This window comes from Sus scrofa, chromosome 3 (genome assembly GCF_054392235.1).
Source record: "Sus scrofa isolate SSC_HxYL_T2T_F1_AM1 chromosome 3, Sscrofa_HxYL_maternal_Yorkshire_Landrace_v2.0, whole genome shotgun sequence".
NCBI lineage: Eukaryota > Metazoa > Chordata > Mammalia > Artiodactyla > Suidae > Sus > Sus scrofa.
Window position 1 is genome coordinate 115624385 of NC_139385.1, and position 26740 is coordinate 115651124.

The 26740-nt window shown below is 47.5% G+C and overlaps 1 protein-coding gene and 1 long non-coding RNA gene across 16 annotated transcripts in view; one reads left to right on the top strand and one right to left on the bottom strand.

Annotated features, from left to right (window-relative positions):
• VIT (vitrin) overlaps positions 1-26740 on the bottom strand; it is a 114550-nt gene that overhangs the window by 33867 nt on the left and 53943 nt on the right. For 5 of the 12 annotated variants that reach the window (XR_014842248.1, XM_013996219.3, XM_021087634.2 and 2 more), the window contains 3 exons: positions 21892-21969; positions 13425-13616; positions 1273-1320 (listed from right to left, as the gene is read on the bottom strand). Coding sequence is in view for 10 of the 12 variants with exons in the window: in XM_013996219.3 (XP_013851673.3) it covers positions 1273-1320; positions 13425-13616; positions 21892-21969 (318 nt within the window). In the remaining 2 variants the exon portion in view is untranslated. The remainder of the gene's footprint in view (positions 1-1272; positions 1321-13424; positions 13617-21891; positions 21970-26740) is intronic. The other 7 variants (XR_014842249.1, XM_021087635.2, XM_085019570.1 and 4 more) reach the window with 3 other exon arrangements.
• LOC110260034 (uncharacterized) overlaps positions 1-26740 on the top strand; it is a 149295-nt gene that overhangs the window by 32345 nt on the left and 90210 nt on the right. The gene's annotated exons all lie outside the window — the stretch shown is intronic.

Here is a 26740-nt window from a genome sequence, read left to right on the forward strand (position 1 = left end):
GTCCCCTCCTGCCCATTCACTTGTTTTATCTGAGCCTAGTTTCCTTATCTGAGAGCATTAAGCACTTTGCAAGTGTAAATTATCCCTCTGTAAAATTCTGAGAATCTCAGGGCAGGGCATGTGTCTCATCACATAAACGTTTCTTGTCCCCACATGGGAGTCCTCAGTCAACATTCAGTGACTGAGTTGATGGATCAAGATGAGTAAGAGTGGGGACCGTCTGATGGGGGCTGGGAGTAGACTGGAGGGGATGAGATGAGATACAAGCACGTCACACACCAGAGGGTCTAAAATCCAGCCCTTGGCCTCTAGTAGTCTGAGAGCAGAGTACAGATGCCAAAGGCTTTCAAGAGGCTGTGTGTGTGTGTGTGTGTGTGTGTGTGTGTGTGAGTTGAATTTCAGCCTCAGGGGTTTTCTTTAGAACTGTTTACCTGGGAGCCAAGTACACAGATAAATCACATAGGAAGCAAAGACAATAGGAGTCTTTCTAGGTAAAGCCAATGAGTGAAACTTGCAGCACTGCAAGTGAGTCCCCGCCCCACCCCGTTTCCGGGATGCTGGGCAGCGCCCCGAGAGTCTCCCCCAGTGGAGGAAGGTGCTGGGGGCTCTGGTCCTTTCTGGCTGCGGTCCATGGGCTTTTTCCTAGCTTGTTAGTTTTTCCGATTTGCAAAGCACATGATTTCATCTTCCCATTAAAGGTCACTTTGCTCCTCCCACTTCCTCACATCATTTAAAAGATTCGCTCATGGCATTTCTCAGCCAGGAGCCCCCGGGGGGGGAAGAAGTACATGCGCAGAGGCCTCTCCTCTACCTCCCCCCACCCACCCACCAGCAAAATCTGCCCTCGGACCAAGAGTTGGAAGGCCGCACTTGCTGTTGGAGTTTAAAAAACACTCAATGCAGCAAACAGGGAACACTGGTTTCCATGAAGGGAAAACCTGAGTCCTATTTGCAAAGAAGGAAGAAGAAAGAGAAGGAAGTCAAGTGTGCTCCAGATGGAGTGAGGGTCTAACCCACTTTGAGGACCTGGAACTCACTCCCTTCCACCTTTCTATCTTCACACTTCCTTCCTCCTTTGTGAGCCATCATTGTCCCTTACCTCAGGCCTCACCGCGGGCGTTTCAGTGGGCCCTTCGCGTGGTCACCAGACCCTAACGTCCCAGGTGACCCTGTTGGAAAGGCTTCTCTAGCCGAGCTTGGGCTCTATGCCACTAGCTGAAATCCTGTGAATCTTGATCTAGCCACGGCCAGGAAGTTGGGCTGCATAATTACCTGCATCTAGAAGGACTGATCCAGGTTTCCATAAGTCAGGTTCCTCCCCTGATTTTCAAAATTAAAAAGAAATAAACTCGTTACTTCGATGAAACCAGCAGAAGCTCTCATGTGAACTGCTAGGATGATAAGGGTGTTCTAATTGTGGCTGACAGTTCAGTAAAGGAGCATGAGACCAGACTTTGGGATGAAACAACCTGAAATCTTTGGGATTTTCTCATTCAAATTTCTTAAAACTGAAGACAAAACATCTTTAACTTTTTTCTTCCCTTCATTATGCCCTGAGAATGATGGGATAATGGGAATCCTAATATTTAAGGGGAATTGAAACCTCATGCAATCTGAACCAACAGCCTAGCTTGTTTCTATAACAGTCCTACAAGTGAGTGGCTGGCTAGTACTTGAATACCTCCAGAGCCAAGGGACTCACTACACCTCCTACATTCCCAACAAAAACAGTGCATTTATTCTTGGACTGTTTAGACTGTGAGAAAACTTTTCACTGTATTGATCTGAAATCTTTATCCATCCAACCTTCCTTCCTCCCTGCTTCCCTTCCTTCTTCCTTCCTTCCTTCCATCCATCACACTTCATAAGCACCCAGGGAGTTCCCATCGTGGGTCAGCGGAAACGAATATAACCAGTATCCATGAGGATGCAGGTATGATCCCTGGCCTCACTCAGTGGGTTAAGGATCCAGCATTGCCGTGGGCTGTGGTGTAGGTCACAGACACAGCTTGGATCCTGTGTTGCTGTGGCTGTGATGTAGGCCAGCAGCTGCAGCTCTGATTCAGCCCCTAGCCTGGGAACTTCATATGCCAAGGATGCGGCTCTAAAAAGACAAAAACAAAACGAAACAAAAATAAGTGCCCAGAATGTGCCCAGTATCATTCTGGGTACATTTATTTCACCCATCTGTTTGTGTTTCTTTCCTTAGAAAGCACATAGAACAAATCTGACCTCTTCAGAGGGAGCAGACAGTCCACTCGTTTCCTGAGGCTCTGCTTCTCACTGTGTGCCTCAAGCAGGCTAGAGTAGGGTGGCACCTGGCATCCTATTTATTTAATGCCCCCTACCCCAAACTGGCGCTGGTGAAATAGAGGGAGTGGTGGAAAGGGGAAATTCTTATCAATAGTCCCTGATCTCCTTGGGGGGATTCTGTCTGGAGGGGCTCAGAGGCAGCACAGACATGTTAGGGAGCCTCATAAAGACACCAAAGTGGCTGTTTTTCTCCCCCGCCCCTTCGCCTTTACCTCACAAGGCCAAGAGCATAACCAACTGTTTGCATTTCTTCAAGGCCAGCAGCTTTCCTGCATGCTTCAATGATTAACACACTCAAAAGTGATATTTTTCTTTGCATGATGAAAAGATAACAGGCTATTTCAAAATGCAGTCTGTGCTCTTGCACTTTCTAGTTTAACGGTGAGAACTGAGTTCAGTTTGGCTCAGCCATTAACCAGGGGCAGGACCTTGAGCAAGTCACGCGCTCTCCTTGAATCCTAATTTCTTTTTGAGTAACATCAGCAGTTTGGGTGGCGATGGTCTCTAAGTTCAGAATATTTACGATTTATGTATTTAAACATTCAGCTTCTTCAGCCTCGTAACTCTGTCTCCACCTACTGGTAAAAATGTGCACTGTGCCCTTTTTCCTAAAACAAACAAACACACAAACAAACAAACAAACACACAAAAAAACCATGCTGGTGACATCTCAGTTTTTGCCCAAGGCTTTCAGGGCCCTAGAGTGTGAAGAAGGATTAGAATGCTGGGTGCTCTATTGCTTTAGTAGGACACTAGTTTAGTAGGACACTAGTTCTCTGACACGAGTTTGGATACTTCTAAACTCTAAACTACTAAACTTGTTTAGTAGGACACAAGTTCTCTGATATGAGGGATTTCCAAGCCTCACTTCTGTCCTGGAGGCCTGTCCTTCTGTTCCTGCCACTTTTATTTATTTGGCACAAGTTTGAACCAAATGACTTTCATTCAAAAGCCAAAGGCTGAAAAATATTTGGACAGCTCGGACTTGGTGTTTTGAGGTTTGGTGGTAATGGGAAGTAGATTTGCGGAAACATTTGTATTCTGGTGTCGAGGAGAGAGGCGTGATGTGGGGAAAAAGAAGAAAGAAGACCCCTCCAGAGTCTAACCAAACACTAGCTGTAGGCCTAGGGGTGGGGGGCTTGTCTGCCTCCTTTGATTTCTAGTTTTCTCCTGTATAAACCTGAGGTCATAAGGACTTGTCCTGCCTTGCCTCACATGAAGGTAAATATGTTGAAAATCACTCTAAAAAATATAAAAGACGCCATAAAACCCAGCTAATTATTTTTGTGATATGAGCCCATGTGGCAGGTGAGGATAACGAGGCTCATGGAGCGCAGGGCAGAATGTCAGGTCTAAGCAGCCAGGCTCCAGAGCCTGCACACAGCCACCACCCCATCATCACATGGGAGGTGGCGTTGTTGCTTCAGCATCTCAGGTGAGGCCATGGAACAGCTAGGCCTGGAACATTCCCCGCAGCGCATACTAAGTGTGGGGCCCAGCCCATCACTGTACTAAGCCCCGCCCCACCTCTGCCCTAGTTACAGCACCTTCTCTCTGCACAGCCAGAAGTTGCCAGCCCAGGGCCCATGCAGGAGCCGTGACACGTGTCGCTGAGGGCTCTCCAGTTCCATGGGGCAGCACAGGTGGCCCTTCAGCCTCCTGGCTTCTCCCCAGGGACTTCCAGTGTGGTTTTTAGAAGGAAGTATCCATCCAAGAGGCTGCAGCCCCTGGAGCAGGGGCGCTGTGCCCACCACCCTTCCCGGGGCCTGGCTGCATGCCCTGAGGGCTGCACATTTCCCTTGGAGAGTGTTCTCTCTCTCTGCAGTGAGACGGGCACTCAGAGGGCTGTCAGGGGAGCTGAGGACAGTCAGAGGTCCTGGGCACGGGCTGTCACGCCAGTGGAGCATGGGCAGTCTGGGGTTCATAGACGGTTTACCCTCCAAAGCTCTGTTTTGGGCTTTTGTTTGGGACCTGGCCGCCTCTTCCCATGGAAACTACAGGAACGCCATGGTGAGGTTTCCAGGCCAGCGAAGCTGATTTGATCAGAGCTTATGGTACCCTGAAGCCAGGCAGCAAAATGATGGTTTTGTGGAAAAGTCACCGAGTTCTAACCTAAATCACCTGGAGCCTAGCACCCTCCCTCCCCCGGGACACAGCAGGAGAGACCAGGCCAGCATGAGTTGCCCCTGTCCTGACCCAGAGGGTCCTGATAGCAGGGGCAGGGGTCTGGCCAGGGGTGCCAGACAAGGCAGGGGCATCGCTGATCATTCTGGAAGCGGAAAACGTGGTACCCACGAAGGCAGTAGTATCAGCAGCAAAATCCTAGTATCTGAAAATATCGGAGTCATCTCTCTGGTTCTAACACATAGCACAATGTCCGATGTATAGTATGTTCAGTAATCTTTTTTTTTTTTTTTTTTTTGCTTAAAGAGCAGTGCCCCTGCCGTGAAGATGGTGGCTTAAATTGGGGAGCTGTCAAGTTATATCCATGGGCAGAAGGCATAGTGGGTGGAGGAAGCAGGAATCACTCGTGGATCAAATTTCAGTGTCCTGTGGAGGAGAGGGTGAAGTGTGGAGGCCAACAGCAGCATCTGTAGTCCGTACATAGCAGCTTGTCTCTGCTGATGGGCTGCCCTAAACACAGATGGGTTATCTAGTGGGGCTCATGAGAGTCTGTCCCATGTGGCATGATTTTATCAGTGACTGGAAAGGAGACAGGTGGTATGTTAATCAATTTAGTGGATGACAGAGACATCGGAAGGATAGTTAACACAATCAATGACAGAGTTAAGATTCAGGAAGACTGCAGTGGACTAAGGGAGGATTTCATGGAGGTAAGTGTGACGTTCTAAGTTGGGTTCAAAACCACAGTCGTACCAGGGCAGGATTGGGGTGACCTGCTTCTGCAGAAATAGCTGAGGATGGAGTTCCCATCATGGTGCCATGGAAATGAATCTGACGAGGAACCATGAGGTTGTGGGTTTGATCCCTGGCCTTGCTCAGTGGGTTAAGGATCTGGCATTGCCATGAGGTCGCAGATGCAGCTCAGATCTGACGTTGCTGTGACTGTTGGTGTAGGCTGGCAGCTGTAGCTCCGATCGGACCCCTAGCCTGGGAATTTCCTATGCCGTGGGTGCAGCCCCCCACCCCCTGCAAAAAAAGAAATACCTGAGGAAAATCCCTGGGAACCTGAGTGATTTCCAGTTCAGCTGGAGATGCGCTGATGGGGAGACAGAGCCTCCCCCAAATGGAACTTGGGATGTTCTCATGGAACCAGAGTGTCTAGGGCGAGAGAGACAATTCCCTGGCATGAACCTCGAGGTGCTGTTCTGCTCTCAGTGCCCTGTTCTGAGACACCAGCAGACTGGGGCATTGCTAGAGGGTGTACTGTCTGGTCATGTACCTGTTGAAGGACTCAGACAAATTTATCCCAGAAAAGATGAGACATAAAAGAGGACCTGAAGGCTACCTTCATGTATTTGAAAGGCTCTCCAATTTCTGCTCGTAGCAAATACTAAGGACCCCAAAGAGCCTTTGTTTATGTTGGTTGTATCTTCTGAGTTTTCCCGTATTAGAAATTAAAACTGTGCATCCTCTTACCTGGAACAGAACATATTCTGTTCACCATGTGATCTGTTTCACTCTTCATTGGCTTAAAAATAGCAAGAGGCCTGTTCTATTTTAACTTTTTTTTTTTTTTTGGATGAAAAATAACTTTTCTAAAACAAAAGGATTCAATGAGGAGAGTGGCAAATTTCTTCAGTGTCTGATGTCATAGAAGACAGCTCAGATCTGATGGCTGTCCCTTCAGTCAGTCTGTGGTGAAATGTTGTTTTGGTTGATGTGTGTGAAGAAAATCTGGCCTCACACGGTTACGTAGGCAGAGTAGGGAGGACCTCACAGAATCTCTGAAAGCAGGGTCCTTGGAACACACTTTGAGAAGTCCTGGTTGAGACAAATTAAGAGCAACTGGCTTACGTTCTAGATATAGTATTTCTAACAAAGGGGCTGGGAAACTCTGGACCACTCATGAAGTTATTCTGTATGGGCCAGAGGCCCCTGTCCGGGACACCATAAAGGATTCACTTTTTTTGGTAGGGAATCACACCAGATGCATTTTATATAATTCCTTCTAATTCTGTGATTGGATGATTTTCTAGCTGAGGAACTGGGTGACTTGTCTGATAGGCATGATTATGTTGGAAGTAAGAGCTGGTCGAAGTGAGAGCTGTCTCACTTGAGTGAGACCTCTTCGGGCTTTGCCTGGGGACGGAGAGGTTCCCAGGTGGAAGCACTCCAGGGTCGATGGGTGGGGGGGGTCTGAGGTGCTCAGTGCAAAGCTGCAGGGGTGCTGGCGGAGGGGGAGGAGCAACAGAAAGGGGTAAGATTGGAGGGTGAGAAGGGAGCTGGGAGCAACTGTATGGTCATCCAGATAGAGCTTTAATTACTGGCAGTGAGAAGACAGTGGAGAAGAAAGGGAGACTCAGCTAGAGACCTGAGGCAGTAAGGCTACAAAAGGTTATAGAAAGGCAGTGGGATCAGATGCTAAGAACAGCCCTGGGTTGTTGGGCAGGAAAAAACAGGAGCTGGAGGTCTGGCCAGTGCCTTGCTGCCATCGCCCCCCCAAGTGGTGTGTCTGGGTATTTGCGCTTTTATCCCAGAGGCGGTCCTGGGATGGCAAGGTGGCCCTGGCCTAGGATGCACAAGGGGTCGGGGGGACTCTCCCGCAGACCCAAACCCCTGAGAGCCTTTTGCTGTCTGGATGGGCAGAAGCATTCTTTGAACACACTGAGAACAGAGTGAAGAGACGTTCACTAGAGGTTAAAACAACTTGGCACGCCCGGAGTTGAGCGGCAGAGGCCTGCAGTGTGTGGGGAGAAGGTGCCTGCAGGTGCAGCAGAGCAGGGCCACTAAGCAGAGGGGAGGAAGCCAGGGTCCTGGAAAGCAGCTCCAGAGAATCCGGCCTTTGGGTACCCTGGGGGATTACACAGGGTCAGCTGAGTAACAACCAGCAATCTGCTTTCTTCTCTTATCTTGTCCCCTGATGAAAGTGCCCCCAGCTCAGATTTTCCTTGGAAGTTGGCCGAGCTCTCTGTGGTTGGCTCTACTTTGGGGGCTTGCCAAGGAGGCTCAGATCCTGGCCAAGGGCCCCAGAGGAAGGAGTGCCTTGCACTTGGCTGCCTGAACGGTCCCACAGGCCTGTCAAGGCCCCAAACAGCCTTGCATCTTTGGCCCAGCGATCTGATTCTTAAGCCCTTTGTCCTGAACCACTGAGTGTGTGTGGCAATGGTGCAGTTGTGAAGCCACAGAGACTCTTAGCCCAGGGGACCCCATGGGCCCATCTGGCATCAAAGCAAAACAGAAGCTGCAGCCTCTAGGGATCCTGTACCATATGGAGGACAGACAGGTAGAAGGACCTGAGCTTTTCTCCTTTCTAGCACCCCGAGGCTGCAAAGGAAATTGTCTCTCCCACATGTCAGTTTGTAGCCTGAGCAGTTTGCAGAAAGCATCTCACTGTGCTAGGTTTTCCTTTCTCATCCCCGTAGGCCTCCACAGCGTCCTGGAGAACTTGTTTCATCTCTGCATTCCCAGTTCCTGGGCCAAACCCCAAAGGGATACACTAACCCCCCAAGTGAAGGAAGGGAAGCCAGGGAGCGCCGCAATCCGTGGGAGAACTGGAGGAGAGAGAATTATTTCTCTTCCCCGTGTCACAGAAAAACTGGCTCTGCCTTTTCCCCGGAAATGATAAAAATTTCTCTTTCTTTTACCCTAGTTCCTCAAGTATACACCCCAGAGAGTATCTCTTTTCAGGTTTCTAAGAGCTTAGTTACTGAATCTTTAGGAATTTCTATCACAACCTCCACAAAATTGCCTCGAGGGAATGACCATTGTAAAAGCTTTGCTTATTGAATGGCTCCCTTACTTTCCTTACAAGTTGGGCCCTTGAGCAGTATCTTTTGTGGGTATATCTGGTTTAAAGCTTTTCTGCCCAAATCTGAGTCAAATGACAAAGATTTGGGAAGACAAACCCCATGTAAACAAGCTTAACTGTCGTCAGTAGCTGGAAAGGTGAGTTCAGGTTCTCACCTGGATTAGCTTGGGGGCTATTTTGGCTGTTAGTGTAGGTGGTGGTGCACCAGAGATCTGTAATAACATTTGACTGGTCAGAGCATGAATTTTAGCCTAACTGTTCTCATTCTTTCCAGCATCCATCCTAAGATGACATTACCGAGGTCAGAACGAAGGTAGAGCTCTGTCCTGGGGTGGTCTGAACCTGCCCTGGAGGAGGGATTGAAATGGAAAAAAAGGGGGGGGGAAGGGGCTTTAACTCAAAACACTGACTGAAAATTCCAAGTAACAGTAACCTTCGTACTTCACAATTGTCAAAGAAAGTGTCTTGTACTAACATGCCATATTTCTCTGTACTTCATTATTCTTCCAATAATTCTCTTCAACTGTGCCACTCCAGAGGGGGTTAAAGTAATTCCTCAATAGCAATGTCACTTAACATTTAGCAGTTTGCTTAAACTGCATTAACATGGTATTGATGCAAATAGCATTAGCGTTCAGTCATTTTTAAGGGCACACAATGGGTTATCCTTAATTACTCTGTGGGAGAATCAAATACACTTCAGCATTCATTATGCATTGGGCAATTTTTCTGAAGCAAGGCTTTAAAAGGGAGGAGGGAGAATCTGTAAAGAGCGATGCAAAGCCGTTTGGGTGGCAGGAGGGCCAGGAAAAAACCAGCCCAGGGAAAGACCCAAGTTTCATGGAAAGGAAGCGACGAGCGGTCATGGGAAAATATCAGTTTTTCTTAGGACCAAATCTATCCACCATAACGTTTCATTGTCTTTCTTGGTCCTTGTTCCAATTATTTGGACACAACCTCAAAAAACAGCTTTGTTTTCTCTCTAATTCTATAACGTGAACACATGCTCACTGTCACGATATATGCTATGGATAGTTAGGAGTCAGCTGTAATCCCCATATCCAGCAGTGACTGATTTACAGTTTGGGTATATAGCATTGGATCCCTTTTTCTACGCACATGTTCTCCTGTACAAAACAAATTACAAAAAACGAGATCAGCACCCGTGCTGTTTTGTAGCCTGCTTCTTTGACTTAACCTGTAACAGACCGATCCTCTGTCAGTTAACTGCACGTATTTGAATAGCTGGATAGTAACTTCTTTAACTGCTCTGACAACAGACAATTAGACCTTCTCTATTTTTCTATCACGAACAACATTGCTATCCAGGCCTCTTTTGATTGTGGCTGGTAATTACCTAGGGGTATATTTCTGTTAAGTGCATTTCTCCATACTCTTGCCAAACCTGTGTTTTATCCCTTTCTGATATGAATTGGTAGAAAAATGACATCTTATTGTTTACTGTGCATTTATTAGGTTCCTAGTGAAGTCAGACACCTTTTGTTGTATTTACTGGCTGTTTATAGTTTTTCCTCTGTGACCTGCTTGCTCATGGCCTTCACCCATTTTTCTTTTGGAATATTTGTCTTACTATTTTTTAAGACTGGATTTTAAGAAAAGCCGTCTCCTGACACCTTAAGGAAGATAAATTTTCAGAGATGAGATGCATGTTGGTGAGAAGGGAGGTTGCATGTGGCAGGTAGGGATGGGCAGTTAGTTACAGATGCCGGTTCCTTCCTGTCCCAGGTAGCACCCTTTGCTCCTCAGCCACCCTTATGTAGAGGATGGAGGGGAGCAAAAGGTGCATCACCATGCCCTGCCACCAGGTGGTGCTCTGCTCCCCTCGCTAGTTTACCCTTTGTTGTGGATATACTGGAAGATAGATGAGATCTGCTGAGGCAACCATGGTGCTGTCTTGAGATGAACCTGACCAGGCAAACAATGCTGCATGAAGCCACACTCCACCTTCCAAACCTGTGGTAGATTCAGCTGGCCCTGCAGCTGGGCCTGAGGCATTCTCCATCTTTTCCAGAGCTCTTTCCTCAGCCCATCTATGCCTTTGGTCCTCCAGGCTGCCTCCTCTGGCCCTAAGATGCAGCACAGTGACCACGTGGCTCCATTGGATGCCAACGTCTTTCTTGGCTGTGAAGAACAGCTTTTCTCCTGCGCCTTGGGTAGGCTCCTGGCTCCCTGAGCCCTAGCCTTGCTCCTCTCGTCTTGTGAGGTTTGCACAATCGTGGGTCAGTTAAGGGGCCATGATGTGGCCTTGGTGTCTGGCCCCATCTTCCTTGGACTCCTGCCACCTGCATCAGCTCCTCCTCATGGGCTGGGAGAGCCCCCATCTTTTCCTGCTACAAAGGTTCTCCTCTCTCCTAGACTCTTCCAATTTCCTGTGTCCTGGCTGAAAGGCAGCTCTTTACCTCAAAGTTGACTCGTGGACCCTCAAATGCAGGCTGCTCCTGTTCTGGCTCATGCTTCTCAGGGGTCTTGCTGGCCTGACACGCAGTGGGCGCTCAAGAAATGTTTTTGTTTGTTTTTGTTTTCCCAGGCCAGGGATCAGACTTGAGCCACATCTGCACCCTCTGCCACAGTGTAGCAACACTGAATACTTAACCCACTGTACCCGCAAGGGATCAAACCTCCGTCCCAGTGATCCAGAGATGCCACTGATCCTGCAGTGCCACTGCAGGAAGTCTAAGAGGTGTTTTTGAAGGAATAAGTGATTTTGGTTTTGCTTGAACACCTCATCTAGAACCACTTCTAGAATCTTTTGACTACAGTCATATATATGAAAGAAAAAAAAATAAATGCAACAACAGCAACTTGTCCATCAGCAGGAGGAGAGTTGCTCTCTTATAATTAACAGAATATTTTCAACTATTTTAAGAAATAAGTTCTCTATATATTAGGCATTATTTAATGTAGTTGGGCTGAAATATCACCGCAAATATCTATAGCCATGTATTAAGATAGACATTCATGAAAGCAGACTGGTGCTTATCCAGGGCTGGAGGCGAGGGGGTTAGGGGGAAGCAGTGGATGACAGTTAGTGGGTGTGGGTTTTTTCGGGGGGTGATGAAAATGTTCTAGAACTGACTGTGGTGATGGTCGCACAATTCTGAGTACCCTGAAAACCACTGAACTGTACACTTTAAGTGGCTGAATTGTGCAGTAGGTGAAAAGTATCTCAATAAGCCTGTTATTAAAACAAACAAACAAACAAAAAAAGACCTGGGCATTCAGGCATCAATCTGCACTCCGCCTCTTTGCTACAGAAAATCCTTTGAGTAGGCCATACACATTTTCAAAAGTCCTCTCCTTCTCCCGCCTTCCTCAGTTTGGCTCCTTTCTTAGCAATTACGGCACTGGCTGCACAGAGCAAAGGGCTCTGAATATTTGTCTAGCTGTCTGTGGGGCAGCATGGACGAGGGTGCTGGCCCAGGATGAAGAGCCCACACTGATGGGCTGCAAGGCGGCTGCCCAGAGCTCCTGTCCCCAGGCCAGGAGCAAGGAAGCTTGGCCAGGCTGGGAGCCACCGCTTCAAGTTGCTTGCGGTTTTCCATAAGCACAGGCCCAACTTGAAACAGGATTTCCAAGCTCCCAGTACAGCCAAAACCATCTGCCCCAGGCTTAATTAGATGTGTTATGTAAAATTGACGTCCTCTAAGGAGACATGGGGAGCAAACAACTCATTCAGCTACTCAGATGTCTTTGAAAGAATCTAGATAATGTCTGATGCATTTCAGAAATTATTTTTATGGCATTCTTATTTGGGGGCTTTATATTATAGCCTCTTCCATGAGTCATTCTTTGGGTGGATTAGTAATACTCCCTATTTCATAGCGTTGTTGGGAAGGTTAAATAAAATAATGCAGGCAGGGTGCCCGACACAGAGAATGGGCTGTGTGTCCTGTTATTATTTATTCCCAATCACAACAGGGCTTGGCTGTGCCTCAGACCCTCTAATCTCACTGCCCCATCCCTGTCAAGGTCTCTGAGATGTTTGTTTTCGCCAGGGATGCCTCCTGCCCTAAAGGGGAGTCACTGGAGAACAGGCTGCTGGGCTTGCATCCTGGGAAGGTGGTTCCTTCCCAGCTGTGTGACTGGGGGCCGGTTTCCTCACCGACCTGCTCCTTGGTTTCCTCTCCATACAAGGAATTAGTCCAATGAGAAGTCATGCATCCACTGTATAGGGTTGTTCTGAGCACGTCATCGGCTAACACTTGTCAGGGGCTTAGAGGACAGTCTAGCACATCGAAAGTGTTTGGATTTATTGACTAAAAAGATGACGAGAGAGCTGGGCTCTGACAGGGAAGGAGGCAAGGGCCAGGCAACGTGGCAGTGATGTTTGGAAGCTGGAGGTGAGGCTGAAAGGGTCCTGGGCACTTCCTCTTAGAAGGAAGAGTGGCTCCAGGGGGGAAATACTTAGAAAAAAGGGCAGAGCCAACAGCAACACCCCAGCTGCAGAGTTTCCCACCCCTTTTCCAGAAGATCTTTGGAGATGAGATGGGTGCTCCCTGTCCAGGATGCCTGACATAGAAGCCTGTGTAAAACCAGTGTTTGGATTATCACATGGGCTCCTAAATGTAAAACTGATCAAATTCCAGATCAATTCCATAAACCGGGCTTTGGTGAAACCTAAAATATGATCTAAGAAACGAGTACATGGGGTAAGACAAAAAGCAATCAGAAAGGGAATAAAAACTTTAGTTATCTGGCTTTTCCTAAAGAGATTCTTTTTGTTTGGTTTGGTTCTAGTGTTTGAAGACTTCCAGGAGCATCCAATGTGTCCTTTAAAACAAAACAAATTTCTATGTTTACATAGCAATCTATTATCCCTCTCACCCAGCTTTTTGAGAAAATTTGCAGGGAGAAAATTTCGCATAATATCCTACCTTCCAAAGTGTGATTAGCAGCAGTCCTATTTTCAAACCTCTATTAAGCCCGCTCCTCACAGTTTGCTTAGCTTTTCATTTGGTCCTGAATGATTAGTTGGCTCGAGTGGACCCCCTGAATCTGGGAGGACATGACGCATACCCCTGACCCAGGGCTCTGGAGCTCTCCCCTCATCCAGCTTGATATGGGCTCTATACAGAGGCACCCAGACAGAGCTGCTCACTCCAAAAACCCATCCCCCCCTCTTTGCCAGCACATGGCAACACAGAGTCTACCTACTGACCCAGCTCCCGGCTTCTCTGGCCCACAGGCTGTAGTCTGAGGCTGCTGGTGGTAAAGCCTGCAGATGGGGATGGCTTTGGCAAGGCAGTGTGGGTGGCTTCGACTGCAGTGGTCCCCGGTACCTGCATCAGGGTGACTGGCTGTGCGGTTGTCCCTGGAACTGATGGGCTCTGATAGGCTTTTGTGGTCTCACCTGTAAGAAAATGGAATTACACCGGGGCACACAAAAGAGCCAGTAGGCTCTTTGGGACAGACATAAAATAAATGTTTATTGAACACCAGCTATGAGCAAAGTCCTGTGGAGGATGAAATCCACCTGCCCTAAAGGACTATACAATCTGGATGGAGGAATAAGCCAGTAAATGAACCAAAGATTACATAACAATAAAATAGTTGAAAGGCAACTCAAAATGACAGCAGCACAGACAAGGCCAAACATGATCAACTGTCAGATTAATCTGCCTCACACTAGAAGCAATGGTTTGTGAATGTATATCTTGCTGGTTCTGTTGGCCTAGGGCTTTTTGCTGTTTTTAGAGAGTTCATTTTATTTACTTATTTATTTTTAATATTTTATTTTATTATTTTTTTTTGCTTTTTAGGGCCACACTCATAGCATATGGAAGCTCCCAAGTTAGAGGTCAAATTGGAGCTACAGCCACAGGCACAGCAATGCAAGATCCGAGTGGCATCTGTGACCTATACCACAGTTCACGGCAACGCTGGGTCCTTAACCCACTGAGCGAGGCCAGGGATCAAACCCACATCCTTATGGATCCTAGTCAGATTCGTTACCGCTGAGCCATGACAGGAACTCCTAGAGAGAGTGTCTTAGATGTTTGAGTTTAGGTAGGTTCATGACTAGCCAACTAACTCCTCTGGGCTTCAGCATTGTTGTCTGTAAAACGGGGTCACAGAATTCATTGGATGGTTAGGACCATCCAGATTCTGCCTCTAAATTATGTTCTTTATCCACACATAAGGATTTAGATTATTTCCATAATTTTGAATGAATCTCAGCTTGCTAGGTTGAGGGCACAGGGGCAAGTGGCTACTCGCTGGGTCTTGGGGGTTGTGTTGAGGACCATGAGTCTGTGACAGAAGGCGAAACAAAATGATCCCCAAAGTGAGCAGGGCCCTAGTCCTGGGAGGGAACAATAGCCACTGTCCCCTGCGCCTGCTGGATCCCATGGTAAGTATTAGTTACCAATGGATGCTGTAACAAATAACCACAAACTCAGTGGCTTCAAACAACAGAAACTTATCCTCTCCCAGTTCTAGAGGACAGGAGCTGGGAGTCAGTATCACTGGGCTGGGTTCCCCCCAGAGGCTCTAATGTGGAATCTGCTGCTTCCTGCCTCTTCCGTTTTCTGGCAGCTGCTGGCATTCCTTGGCTTGCGGCCACACCCTTCCAGTCTTCAAGGCCAGCACCCTCAGTTCTCCCCCTGCTTCATCTTTGTGTGGCCCTCTCTGTGTGGGTCCAGCCTCCCTCTGCCTCCTCTTATAAGGCTACATGTGATGGGATTCAGCTTCCCCATCTAAAGATCCTTAATCCCCTCAGCAAAGCCTCTCTGCTTCCTCCACCACAACTCCCCACCCTCTCTCTCTCTCTTTTTTTTTTTTTTTGCCAAGTAAGAAAACACAGGTTCCAGGGACAGCATCCCAGCTCTAGCCTTAACTCTACTTAGGAGTGATGCATCTTTGTGCACAGAGCAGCAGGCCCATGGGGGGGGGGGGGGGGACACCCGAGATGGATGGAGCTGCTCTCTTTGTGGGAGCCGTCCCATCTCCTCTTTGACAGTGTACAGCATGCTGGGCAGTGTCAGACCACAGCCGTGTGCAGCCGTGCAGACAAACGTGAGATGGGGTAGGGTGTTCAGACCCTCTGCCCAGCACTGGCACCTGCTTGTCCCCACCTAGACACTGTCACCTCCTGGGGGAGTCACAGCATCGAGCTGGGAGAGCAAGTCAGCACCTGGCACCCTGGAATTGAGTTGGAGTTCAGCCATCCTGTGTGCTCTTGAAGGCATTCGCCCATCTAGGCAGGAAGCAGATCCCTCCTTTACCGTGATTCTCACTAACAGTAGGTCGCCTTTAAATCCACCTGGAGACCGTGCCAGATACACTGCTAAAGAGCTGGAAGCTGCCTCGGGGGCTCAGCCAGTCTTCACGCCATCCTTGGGCAAAACTAAACCTGCGTGATTTATGATGTTTCCATTACTCTAAAGGGATTGAGCTTTCATAACAAGTCCTAGGGAAGTTTCTAATTTCTCTGAAGTGCTCTTCTGTTATACCCTCCGGTAAATGCTACCAGGCATTAATGCCTCTTTAGGGAGACACAGACCCGGCTTCCTACAGGGAAAAGCCATGCAATAGAATCACTGGGATATTTTATGAAATAGGATGTAATTACCAGTTTGGAGAGACATAAATAAATAAACTGACCATACATTTTACTCACAAATTATCAATTAAACCTCAATTAATTAAATTAAAAATACAACTTCTACTTGGAAATAGTGACTATTTTTGCCACTTAAAATTGATTGGATATTGGAGATCTGAAGTATTTTTTCCTCATGCTATTGGCTAATTCTGAAGTTTCTGAACACCCTAGTCTGCCTTTGCTGATACTGATTTTCTAGAGGGCAGATTAAATATCCTGAGGGCAGTTACTTGTTCAGCACACAGATATTCTCAAGCATGTCATAAATTCAACCAACACCACCATCTCCCACAGCCTCCCATGACCTTCCGCAGAAGACCTAGTCGCTTTTGCCTGCTCTCCTTCACGGAATCGAACGGTCTTTAAAATGGAAAACACTCGACCCCACATGCTTCCAGTTCCTTACTGAACATAATGCCAGATGTCATCCAAAGTGAATTCTTCACGCAACCAGGTTCCTTTTAAGCACTTTGAAATAGAACCAGTAAAATAGTTTCTTTGTACCGCCTCTGATACATGGAAGTTTGGTCTTTTTTCAGAGATTTTCATGGGAAAACGTTTCAAAACTTGCCTTAGACTCCTAGCATATTCCTCCTTGAGCAAGGTCATGAACAGCTCCAGAACCACCTTATCAAAGGCAGCAAGCTCCTAGCTCCTGGCACCTACATCATGCAGATCACAGTGGAGGTGTAATCACCTGCACGTTCCAGGGCCCTATTCACCGAATTCTCACGCACTGTGTCTGGGGTGAGCCTTAGGAATCTGATGTGAGAAGCCCAGGCAGCACCAGCCTGGACTCTTGACTCCAGCCCTCAGCAGCCTGGCTACTAGGCTTTCTTCTGCTTTCCGAGCCTGGCCCCCTTGGCTATAAATGAGGACAGTCATACCTACTGGAGGGGGCTGTTGTCACAGTCAGAGATCATGTCTGTAAGGGGGGGGGCTGCAAGGTGCTTGGCACATGGCAGGCCTTCTGTAAATGACAGTCACTGACATTTATCCCCATGACATGCCTCCCTCTCCCCCAACCCGTGAAAAACAGTGCTTTCAGCAGATGTCAGATGTGAGGTGACTAAAGGAGACTGAAGCCAGTCTAGCAGCAAGGCCTGGGGGTCAGAGCGACAGGGAAGGATTTGACTTTGCATAACCAGCCTCAGGGTTCTCTATGAGTGCAGGAAACCTGACATTCGCTGAGTATCTACCAAGTGCCTTGTTTACCTATGCATTCCCATGGGATGTTAATCTCAATCCTGAATTCCCACTTTATTATTATTTTTGTCTTTTTGGGGCAACACCCGTGGCATATGGAGGTTCCCAGACTAGGGGTTGAATTGGAGCTATAGCTGCCAACCTATACCATAGCCACAGCCACACTAGATCTGAGCCACACCTGTGACCTGCACCACGGCTCACGGTAACGCTGGATCCTTAACCCACTGAGTAAGGTCAGGGAGTGAACCTGTATCCTCACAGATGCTAGTCAGATTCATTTCCGCTGAGCCATGGGAACTCCCCTGAATTCCTGAATTCCTGTTTCAAAGATAAGGAACGGGAAGGGGAGGGAGTGGGATGGACTGGGAGTTTGGGGTTGGTAGATGCAAACTATTCCATTTAGAATGGATACGCAATGGGGTCCTGCTGTACAGCACTGGGAACTATATCCAGCCTCTTGGGATAGACCACGATGGAAAATAATATAAGAAAGGGAAGGTACATATATGTGTGTGTGTGTGTGTGTGTGTGTGTGTGTGTGCGTGTGTGTGTATGACTGGGTCACTTTGCTGTACAGCAAAAATTGGCACACCATAGTTAAAAATTCAACTAAAATGTTAATATATTGGGAACATTAAAAAAAAAAAAAAAAAAGGATAAGGGACAGATTCTCCAAGAGGTCTGTGTGTCTTAAGTTGCACAGACCTTAGGTAACAGAGGCAGGATTAGTGTGTGATTCCAAATCCCATACTTTTCTCCGCAAGAGCGGAACAAAGCAGAAGCTAAGCCACGAGTCACTTCAAGATTCCCTCAGATTCACTTCCCCTCAGAGGAAGGTCTCCAGAGCTCTGGTGGAAACAGTCTCACCCCCAAGACAGGGTGAGGGGCAGCCTCAGAGGGGGGAGGCAGTGAAGGCAGAAGGAACCTGAACAAGCTTATTACAGTAAACTTGGGCTCGGTTTTCTTCTGGGGCAAAGGAAGGCCCCCTGACTTCTGGGGAGTTGGGAGGTGGGGGGGTTCCTGACACTCTGCTCAGCAAGAGTGAAGATTTACTTTCCCTTCTCTTGCTGTGGCGCCAGTGATGTGCCTTCCTCGCGCTGAGGGGACGTCTACAAGCTGACACTGCCTATTTCTCTTTAGCTCCGAGCAGCTTGAGGCTCCCGCCAAATACCAGCTGCCTGTTTAATGGTTGCAAACTGCCTGGGGAACAGCGTTTAAACCTCAGGAATGTGTGTCCGCAGCAGGAGCTGCACGCGGCAGGCAGACCAGAGGCTTTCCAGTTTGTGAGTGAGATAATTTCCCATGCAAGAGGGATGCTGTGCTGGGGGCTGTCCTGACCTGATTTACCTGCTCACTCACATTCCTGGAGAGATGAGGAAAAGCGCCGGGTGGGGGCGAGCTGGGACCTGAGCTGCTGGCCCGCACATCGCTGTTTCTTCAGCTTCCTTCCATTTCCAAAGGACTTTTATCACCGAAGGAAGAGGAGCAACAGAGGGGCCGCCCAAACTGGGGAAACTCACCCCATGGCGGGACTGTCACTGGCAAGAGAGGCTCCTCTCTCTTGAGGCTGGAGGAGACCCCAGGGATCCCTTTCTATGTTGGAACCCTTGTAGCTGAGCTCAGTCTGCTGCAGAAGGTGCTCTGTACATAGTTGTTGAACGAATGAGTGAATGAATGAATGAACTTAGTTTTTCAGACGCTGACACAACAATGAACTTGTGCGGGGAGGTTAAGGGTGACACCTGCTGATGGTGGAGATGGTTTGGCAGAGGGCATAGGTGATGGAGCAACACTTGAGGGTCTAACTTCGGCTTTTGTTTATTTTAAATTTATGCAGCAGCAACGCTTGAGAAGGTGCCCGGCTTGCACACTCCTCCTGGCCGTCAGGGAGTCAAGGGCCTGAGGAGCTAAGGGGGGCCACAGTGCCTGGGTGGATAGAAGTTTTGGAAATGATCTCTGCTGCAGAGGACGGAGAAACCAATGAGTTTTCTAATCCCAGTCGTCTCTTGGCTGTGGTTGCTTTCTCTCCCCTCCACCTCTCACCCTCCACTTGACCTGCTTTGTGGGAGTTTGAGTGCTATAGGGCCAGTCGGGGCAGTGCCCTTGGGCCAGGGGCTGACCTCTCCCAGGCTCAGCTCCCTTGTCTGAAGTGGGGGCGACCCGGTGCTTGCCTCGGGGTCATTGTGCAGGACAGGTGTCTGGCACAGGGAAGGTGCTTGATAATTGATGGCTATAGTCATAGGCGGTGGTGTGGGACTTGTCCTGTTGCCCAGATTCTGGCTTCAGCCCAACACTGAAGTCAGAAGGCCCCAGTCCCCACTTTCTGAATGAGGGGAAGTACCACGGAATGTCCCTCAGGTAGGGCTGTCCCCACAGAAGCGGCACAGTCAGCCGCTCCACCTGACTGGGGCCCATCAGCAGAAGGACAGGACCAGAAGATGGGAGGGGTCCGAGGTCGGCTCTGGGGGAAAGCCGTGTTCAGGGTTCCTTCCTGCTTCATCCTCCCAGGCCAGATCCAGGGGCTTCAAGAGAACCGCAGGGCTTCAGGGAGGGGCCCTCATTTCCTGCTGTTCTTGCAGCCACAGGGTGTATCCTGGGAGTTAGAAGTACTCTCCCTTTCAAGGTAAAAATAGGGTGTGGCTGCCCAAGGACAGGAGAGGGAGGGAGTGGGAGGGATCAGGAGCTTGGGGTTATCAGATGCAATTTAGAATAGATTTACAAGGAGATCTTGCTGAGTAGCATTGAGAACTATGTCTAGATACTCATATTGCAACAGAACAAAGGGTGGGGGGAAAATGTATACATGTAAGACTAACTTGATCCCCATGCTGTACAGTGGGGAAAAATTAAAAAAAAAAAAGGAAAAAAAAAATAGGGTGTGCTTGACAGGTGGTCCCTGAAGTTGGAGGGCTTCCTAGAACAGAGGGTCTGTGTCCAAAGAGGAGCTCAGGAGGCCGAAGATGAGGTGAGATGGGACAAGAAAGGTGACCTCCTCCCACCCTAGTTCTCCTCAAGCCCCAGAAGCCAAGAGGAGAACCCTTGCTGTTCCCAGGACTCTGTGCCAAGGGGCTGCCCAGGGGGCTGCTGCCAAGGGCTGGGGCACCTAGCTCAGAGTAAGGGATGGGGCCAGGAGAAAGCTGCCCCCAGCCCCAGATGGCCGCACATAGAACCTCTGTGGAAATCACTGAGCATCTGGGTGGGATGACAGGCCAGGGACATGCTCCCTCCACTGACAGGCCTGCCACGGAAGGAGACCTCTGTCACCTAGGCCCCTTCCCTGGGCCCACCACAGAAGAGGACAGGTGACATCTCAGAAATGGTCCCTGAGGCACCACGATCTGCCAGTTTGTGAGAGGAGTTAAGGAACAGTGGATTCCTTGCAATAAAACAAACAAAACCTGGTTTAGATCACTGGAATAATTAAGAAGTCATTAAAACACAGTTGGAGCAGTACCTGGGCTGGGGGGGGGAGGGTGAAAAATACTCCCTGTTTGAATGCTAAGGTGCCTCAAATCAAGATTCTTTATATATAGTCTACTTAGCATATGGACCTATAGGACAGTGGTATAGAGAGGGGTTTCTGGAGCCAGACTGTCACACCCCCTGGATTTGATGCTTAGCTCTGCTACTTACTTGCTGTGTGGCAAAGGGCAAGCTACTAAACTTCTCTGGGGCTGCCTTTTCCTCACATGGTAAATTAGGGCTAAAAATAGTACATATCCATGGTGGTGTGGGGTGCTTAACTATAATAATCGAGTAAATCTCTTGGTATAGTGCCTGGCACACAGGACAAGCTTAATAAATGCCAGCCTTTATTGTGTATTCTTAAACCGCATTCAACTTTTGTTTTTTTGTTTGTTTGTCTTTTTAGGGCTGCACCTGCAGCATATGGAGGTTCCCAGGCTAGGGGTCAAATCGGAGCTACAGCTGCCGGCCTACGCCAGAGCCACAGCAATGTGGGATCCTAGCCGCGTCTGGGACCCACACCACAACTCATGACAATGTCAGATCCTTAACCCACTGAGCGAGGCCAGGGATCGAACCTGCAACCTCAGGGTTCCTAGTTGTATTCGTTTCCGCTGCGCCACAATGGGAACTCCTAAGCTGTGTTCAACTTAACTGCATGAATAAAATCAGCTAGGCCATCCGGTTTCTGGAAGCAAGGTTAAAGCCCATCATAAAACAACTCACAGCTTCTCTTTGCATGAGAAATCAAAGTACGCTTTCCCTCCCAAAAGACAAGAAGGCACTGCACAGTTCTTGCATTCACACAGAAACCTAGAAAAGGTATTTTCCTGGCCTGAGTTCTATGTGTGTTTCCCGCCCCCCCGGGCCCCGCCCCAGTGATTCCTAGGAACCTGGGTCGGCACAACCTCAGACAGTGTATTTTTGGCCTGGGCTGTGGAGGTGAGCTCCTTGCTGTTATCACATAAACCACATCATCCTCTTTGCGTCCTTCCATTTCATTTCTAAGTAGAAACAGTCTTTTCCCTTTTGGCTGCCAGGGAACATTTCCCCATGGACTGTCATGTCATCTTCTAAAGTAACAATACAATAAAATTCAAGGCAACAGTCATTTTGAATGAAAAAGACACAAACGTAGATAATCTCAGTGCTGCAAAAACAAAAAATAAAACCTCACTCTGCAGCCCATTGATTTCTGTGCCCATGTTCCTGGCATCTGTTAAAATATTACTGGAGTCAGTGGGGCTTGACTGGGTGAAGATGCTAATTTCCGCACTATCTCCTAAGACACAATACTGCCTGTTTACAGAACCAGAAGATTTAGATGAAATCACATGTGGACACTTGCCTGCTTTGGCAGCTGGGCTTTTAGATGATGAATATGTAAGAGCCGATGGGTAGGTTACACCCTTTTGGGGTTTACCTTCTGCAAAAAAAAAAAAAAAAAAAAAAAAAAGAGAGAGAAAGGAAAAAAAATGATTTCTTTCTAGAGCTAGAGGTTTTAGATGCATTCTATTAAGTCAATTCCCTCCTTCCGATTTGTTTCTTTTGAGTTCAGTGAAATCCATCCGTCTCCACCACCCCCTCCCTGGCTGAATTGTTGATTACAATAAGAAAGTCTAGTGGCATATTGTTTTCTGGAGTTGTCTGTGTTTTATTAATATGAGAAAGGAAGCAATAAACTCCCTATGACTCAGAGTTAGCATTAGCCACCCTTATTTTGCCCATGAAGATGTGACATGGAAGCGAAGGTTTCATACACGAGACTTTGTGAACATTGAATGAGGGCAGTAGACAAATGGAAACGCTTCCCCACAGGCTCCCCTTGGACGCTGAGAGCTCTGCACTCCAGCTGGCTGTGCATGAGCCCTGGGGGACCCATTTGAATTCCATGGCACTAGAGAAACTTGAAAGGAGGTAAATAGAAATTGGCCTTGAAAATGCCCATTTGTTGCCCACCCAGGGAGAGGAAGTTTAGATGCCAGGCGAGGAGGAGAAGAATACAATGTGTATCAGGGAAATGATGGAGGCATAAAGAAGAAAAATGATCCAGGCTGGGCAGGCAAGTCCCAAGCCTGATGGGCCTGAACACATCTTCCTCTGCTGGGAAGTGCAGCTTGAAATTCCACCAGGGAGCGTGGTGAAATGGGAAGTGTCACTGTGGTGTAGAAGCCTTGAGGCAGTAATTTGTCTCACTTGGTGGCTGTTGAGTCCCCAGGGCCTGGAGCGGTGTCTGGCATGTAGTAGATGCCCGATAAGTGTAACTGAGGAATTATCTTGGCGCTTAGATCTTTGTTAAAATTTAAATACCCTTGGGAAGGGTCTCGCCTGTTATCTGATATTTACAAGCTGATCATGAAAGCATTTTTATCTCTCAGCCTGGGGAATATTTTTATAGGACAGGCCTGGGGAGGAGATGGTGCATCGTGTCACATGCAGAGCTGGGGAGCAGAACAGCCAAAGGTCCTGTTGCAACAAGGCACTGTGGAGTCCTGAAGCAGTTTCAGGAAGGCCCTGAGCAAGGGAGCTGGGCTTGGGAGCAAGAAAATCTAGGTTTCTGTTTCGATTTTATCATTAACTGCCTCAATCTCTGAGATTATTGGGTTTTTTTCTTTAAATTCAGAAAATATGATACAGACCAACTTACTATACAAAGTTGCGGGGATCTAAAGGGGAAAAAAACCAGTTAAGATGCTTTGGAACCACACACAGCCTTAGAGATGCAAAGGAGTCATTCTGGTATTACCTATAAATGTCACTCAGGGTGGGGAGGTGGCAGATGTTTGGGTTTAGGTGAGTTACTTCATCTCGTGAGAGCCACCTGGGAGCCGGGCTCGGCACCCCTAGGTCCTCTGTTCTGGTGAGGACCTGCTCCAGAAGGATGGTGATTGGGCTTATTTCAGACCCAAGGAGGCCACCTTGGTCTCAAGCCTCATTTTATCCACAGAGAGTGCTGCACAGACATCAGCTCCCTCCATTTCCTATTCTTCCCAACCCTAAAATCCTCTGGTTCTTTCTGTTTCTATTCAGAAGGAAAAGGAGCCTGAGCTCAGTTTTCTGAAATGTGGATCTGAGAGCAAGCAGGCAGCATTAGGAGGTCCCTCTCTGACCTTCCCATCGCTGAACTGTGGACAGAAGGTGCTGACCAGAAATGTGCATCCTCTCCCCCGCCCCCTCCCAGCTCGCCAGAGGGCATAATTAAAGACACATATCAACAGATGAAAACTGGGAATACAAGCCTAGAGCAAGGTCATGGGGGCATCTAAACCTTCAGAGGAAGACTCTGACATGGTCCAGCGAAACTTGTTAACCGTGAGCCTCTGGAGCATGGAGGGTGCACCCTGGCCGTGGTCAGCTGAGACCTTAACGCGACCCTGAGCTCTCCTCACTCATCCACTGGGACTCCTGGCCACTGCAGAAGTGCGTGTGTTTACTGTCGTTGGCAAAAAGTGTTTCTGGTTAAATGTCACCAGGTGGAATGAGAGGACATGGAAGTTGAGATTTATAGGGAATAATCACAGCAGATTGATTTTCATTTAAAAAATCCAAACCCTCTCTGGTTTCCTGGAATTAATTTTTCTTTTAAACCTCTGTTGGATTGCAGGCTAAGCACTGAAGCTTGAAACCCTCTTATTTAGCCAGGAGCTACCTGGTAAATGCCCAGGTAGAGATTATATTTCTATGACTGGCACATTTGTACTCTAGACAATAGCATGAAAATATGGCCCCTATTTTGAATGCTTTTGTTCCAAGGCAAACTTCACAGTGCTGTGGTTGATAACCTCCCCCTAGCTGACATAGAAACCAGTGTAATATGAAGGCTGGATGTGAGGAATTCCACAGGTGAAAGGAAATAGGGAGTGCTCAGGTTGAAAAGAAACTTAAAAGATCTGATTGTAGTCCTGTTAAAACTCTGATCAATGGATAGTTGAGGTTGGGGTATGGGGTGTCTAAATGTGCAAAACACCCACTCAGACTGGAAGGCCTGCTATGTTATGAGACAACTCTGCCTTCCTTGGTTTATAGCTGGGTTTCCATTGGTGGTTCCTTCTCAGGAGAGTCACATGGCTCTTGATTTGGTGGGGGTGCCAGAAAGGTTTGCTAGAATGTACTTTTAAATCCTATGGAGTCTCTTGGGAAAAAATGGGAGATTCAAGGTCCAGTGTAGAGTAAGCTTAAGCTGAGGGCGGAACACTGTTGTGCTCAAACACTTAAGGGGGTGTGTCAAAAGCTTGAAGGGCTCCCACTGGCCAAACTTGGAAAATTTGAGCACCAAAAAAGAATAATGACAATAATAGACTATAACATATTGCACTAAAAAAAAATCCATAAGTCCATGTGGCACTTGAAAAAGTAGATGTGGAGGGGGGGGGAGAGCCCTCTTCTTTATATAAGAACACTAATAAATGTGGTAGAAATGACAGAATTAGAACAATGCTGATTTTTCAATTTCTGACAGAATTCTTTTTTTTTTTTTTTTTTTTTTGTCTTTTGTCTTTCTTTTTTTTTTTTTTGTTGTTGTTGTTGTTGTTGTTGTTGCTATTTCTTGGGCCGCTCCCGCGGCATATGAAGGTTCCCAGGCTAGGGGTTGAATCGGAGCTGTAGCCACCGGCCTACACCAGAGCCACAGCAACGCGGGATCCGAGCCGCATCTGCAACCTACACCACAGCTCACGGCAACGCCGGATCGTTAACCCACTGAGCAAGGGCAGGGACCGAACCCGCGACCTCATGGTTCCTAGTCGGATTCGTTAACCACTGCGCCACGACGGGAACTCCGCTGACATAATTCTTGATATAACAAGGATCATCAATGGTTGTTAAAAGCACTGGGTGACCGTTTGAGGGAACAAGCTACTCATGCTGTATTGTGGTATCACCCTACAGATTGCTATTAATTACAAAGTATCTTTACCATGGAGAGATATTATTACAGTATCCAAGTAATCAAGAGTGCCCCATGTGGCTCAGTGGTAATGAACATGAATAATATCCATGAGGATGCGGGTTCGATCCCTGGTCTTGCTCAGTGGGTTAAGGATCCAGTGTTGCCGTGAGCTGTGATGTGGGTTGAAGATGCAGCTCGGATCCTATGTTGCTGTGGCTGTGGCACATCCATTAATCAAACTTAGCATCAACAGCAAATGGACAGAATGACATTATGTGTCTCCTGATATGGCCATTTGTGATACTACACAGTGGATATGCTATGATACTACCTTGGTAATATCTTTGTCAAAATATTTCACCTGAATCCAACCAAGAGGAAATAGCTGGACCTGTTTGTAGTCCAGATTGTGGGCCATAGTACTAGACAACTGATTGGGACTTCAAAAATGTCATCGCTATTCATGACCAAAAAAGGGAAATGTGGTGGCAGACAGTTTTAGATGAAAGGAGACTAGATAGGCAGGACAGCTAAATGCCACGCATAAGCAATGAGGTCCTGCTGTACAGCCCAGGGAGCTATATCCAGTCTCTTGGGATAGACCATGATGGGAATGTGTGTGTGTATATATATATATATATGACTGAGTCACTTTGCTTTTCAATAAAAATTTTTTAAAAACTGCAGTGGGTGGACTTTGATGGGATTGTAGATTCCCCACCTCTCCTCCAAAGAGAAGAAGAAATGACTGCGAAGAATATTTGAGGGATAGATGGATAGAATTGAATAAGAATATTTCTTAGTTATTACTCTTTATTAATATTATTGTATCAGTGTTCATTTTTAAGGTGTGGTATCAGTACTGTGGTTATTTAGGAAAATGTTTTTATTCTTACCAGATGTAGACTGAGGTATTGAGGAATAAAGTGTTGTCATGCCCATGGCTTTTTTTCACACAATTCAGATGAAAAATAGATAGATAGGTAGATAAGGCAAATGTAGGAACGTATTAACAGCTGGTGAATCTGGGGGAAGCGAGTATGGATATCCCTTGTACTGTTCTTTGCATTTTTCTATAAATTTAAAAGTTTTCAAAAGAAAAGGTTAGGCTGGGGAAATTCACAAAAATAAAAAGAGGGGAGCAGACAGGTCATGATAGTGCGAAGAGGCTTGGTTACCTTTCTGCTGTGAATCACACCAGTCATGAGCTCACTGACATTACCCTCTTTGGAAGAGGACAAAAAAAAAAAAAAAAAAAAAAAAAAAAGTGAGAAAGATCATCTCTAAAATCCTTGGAGCCAAATAGTGA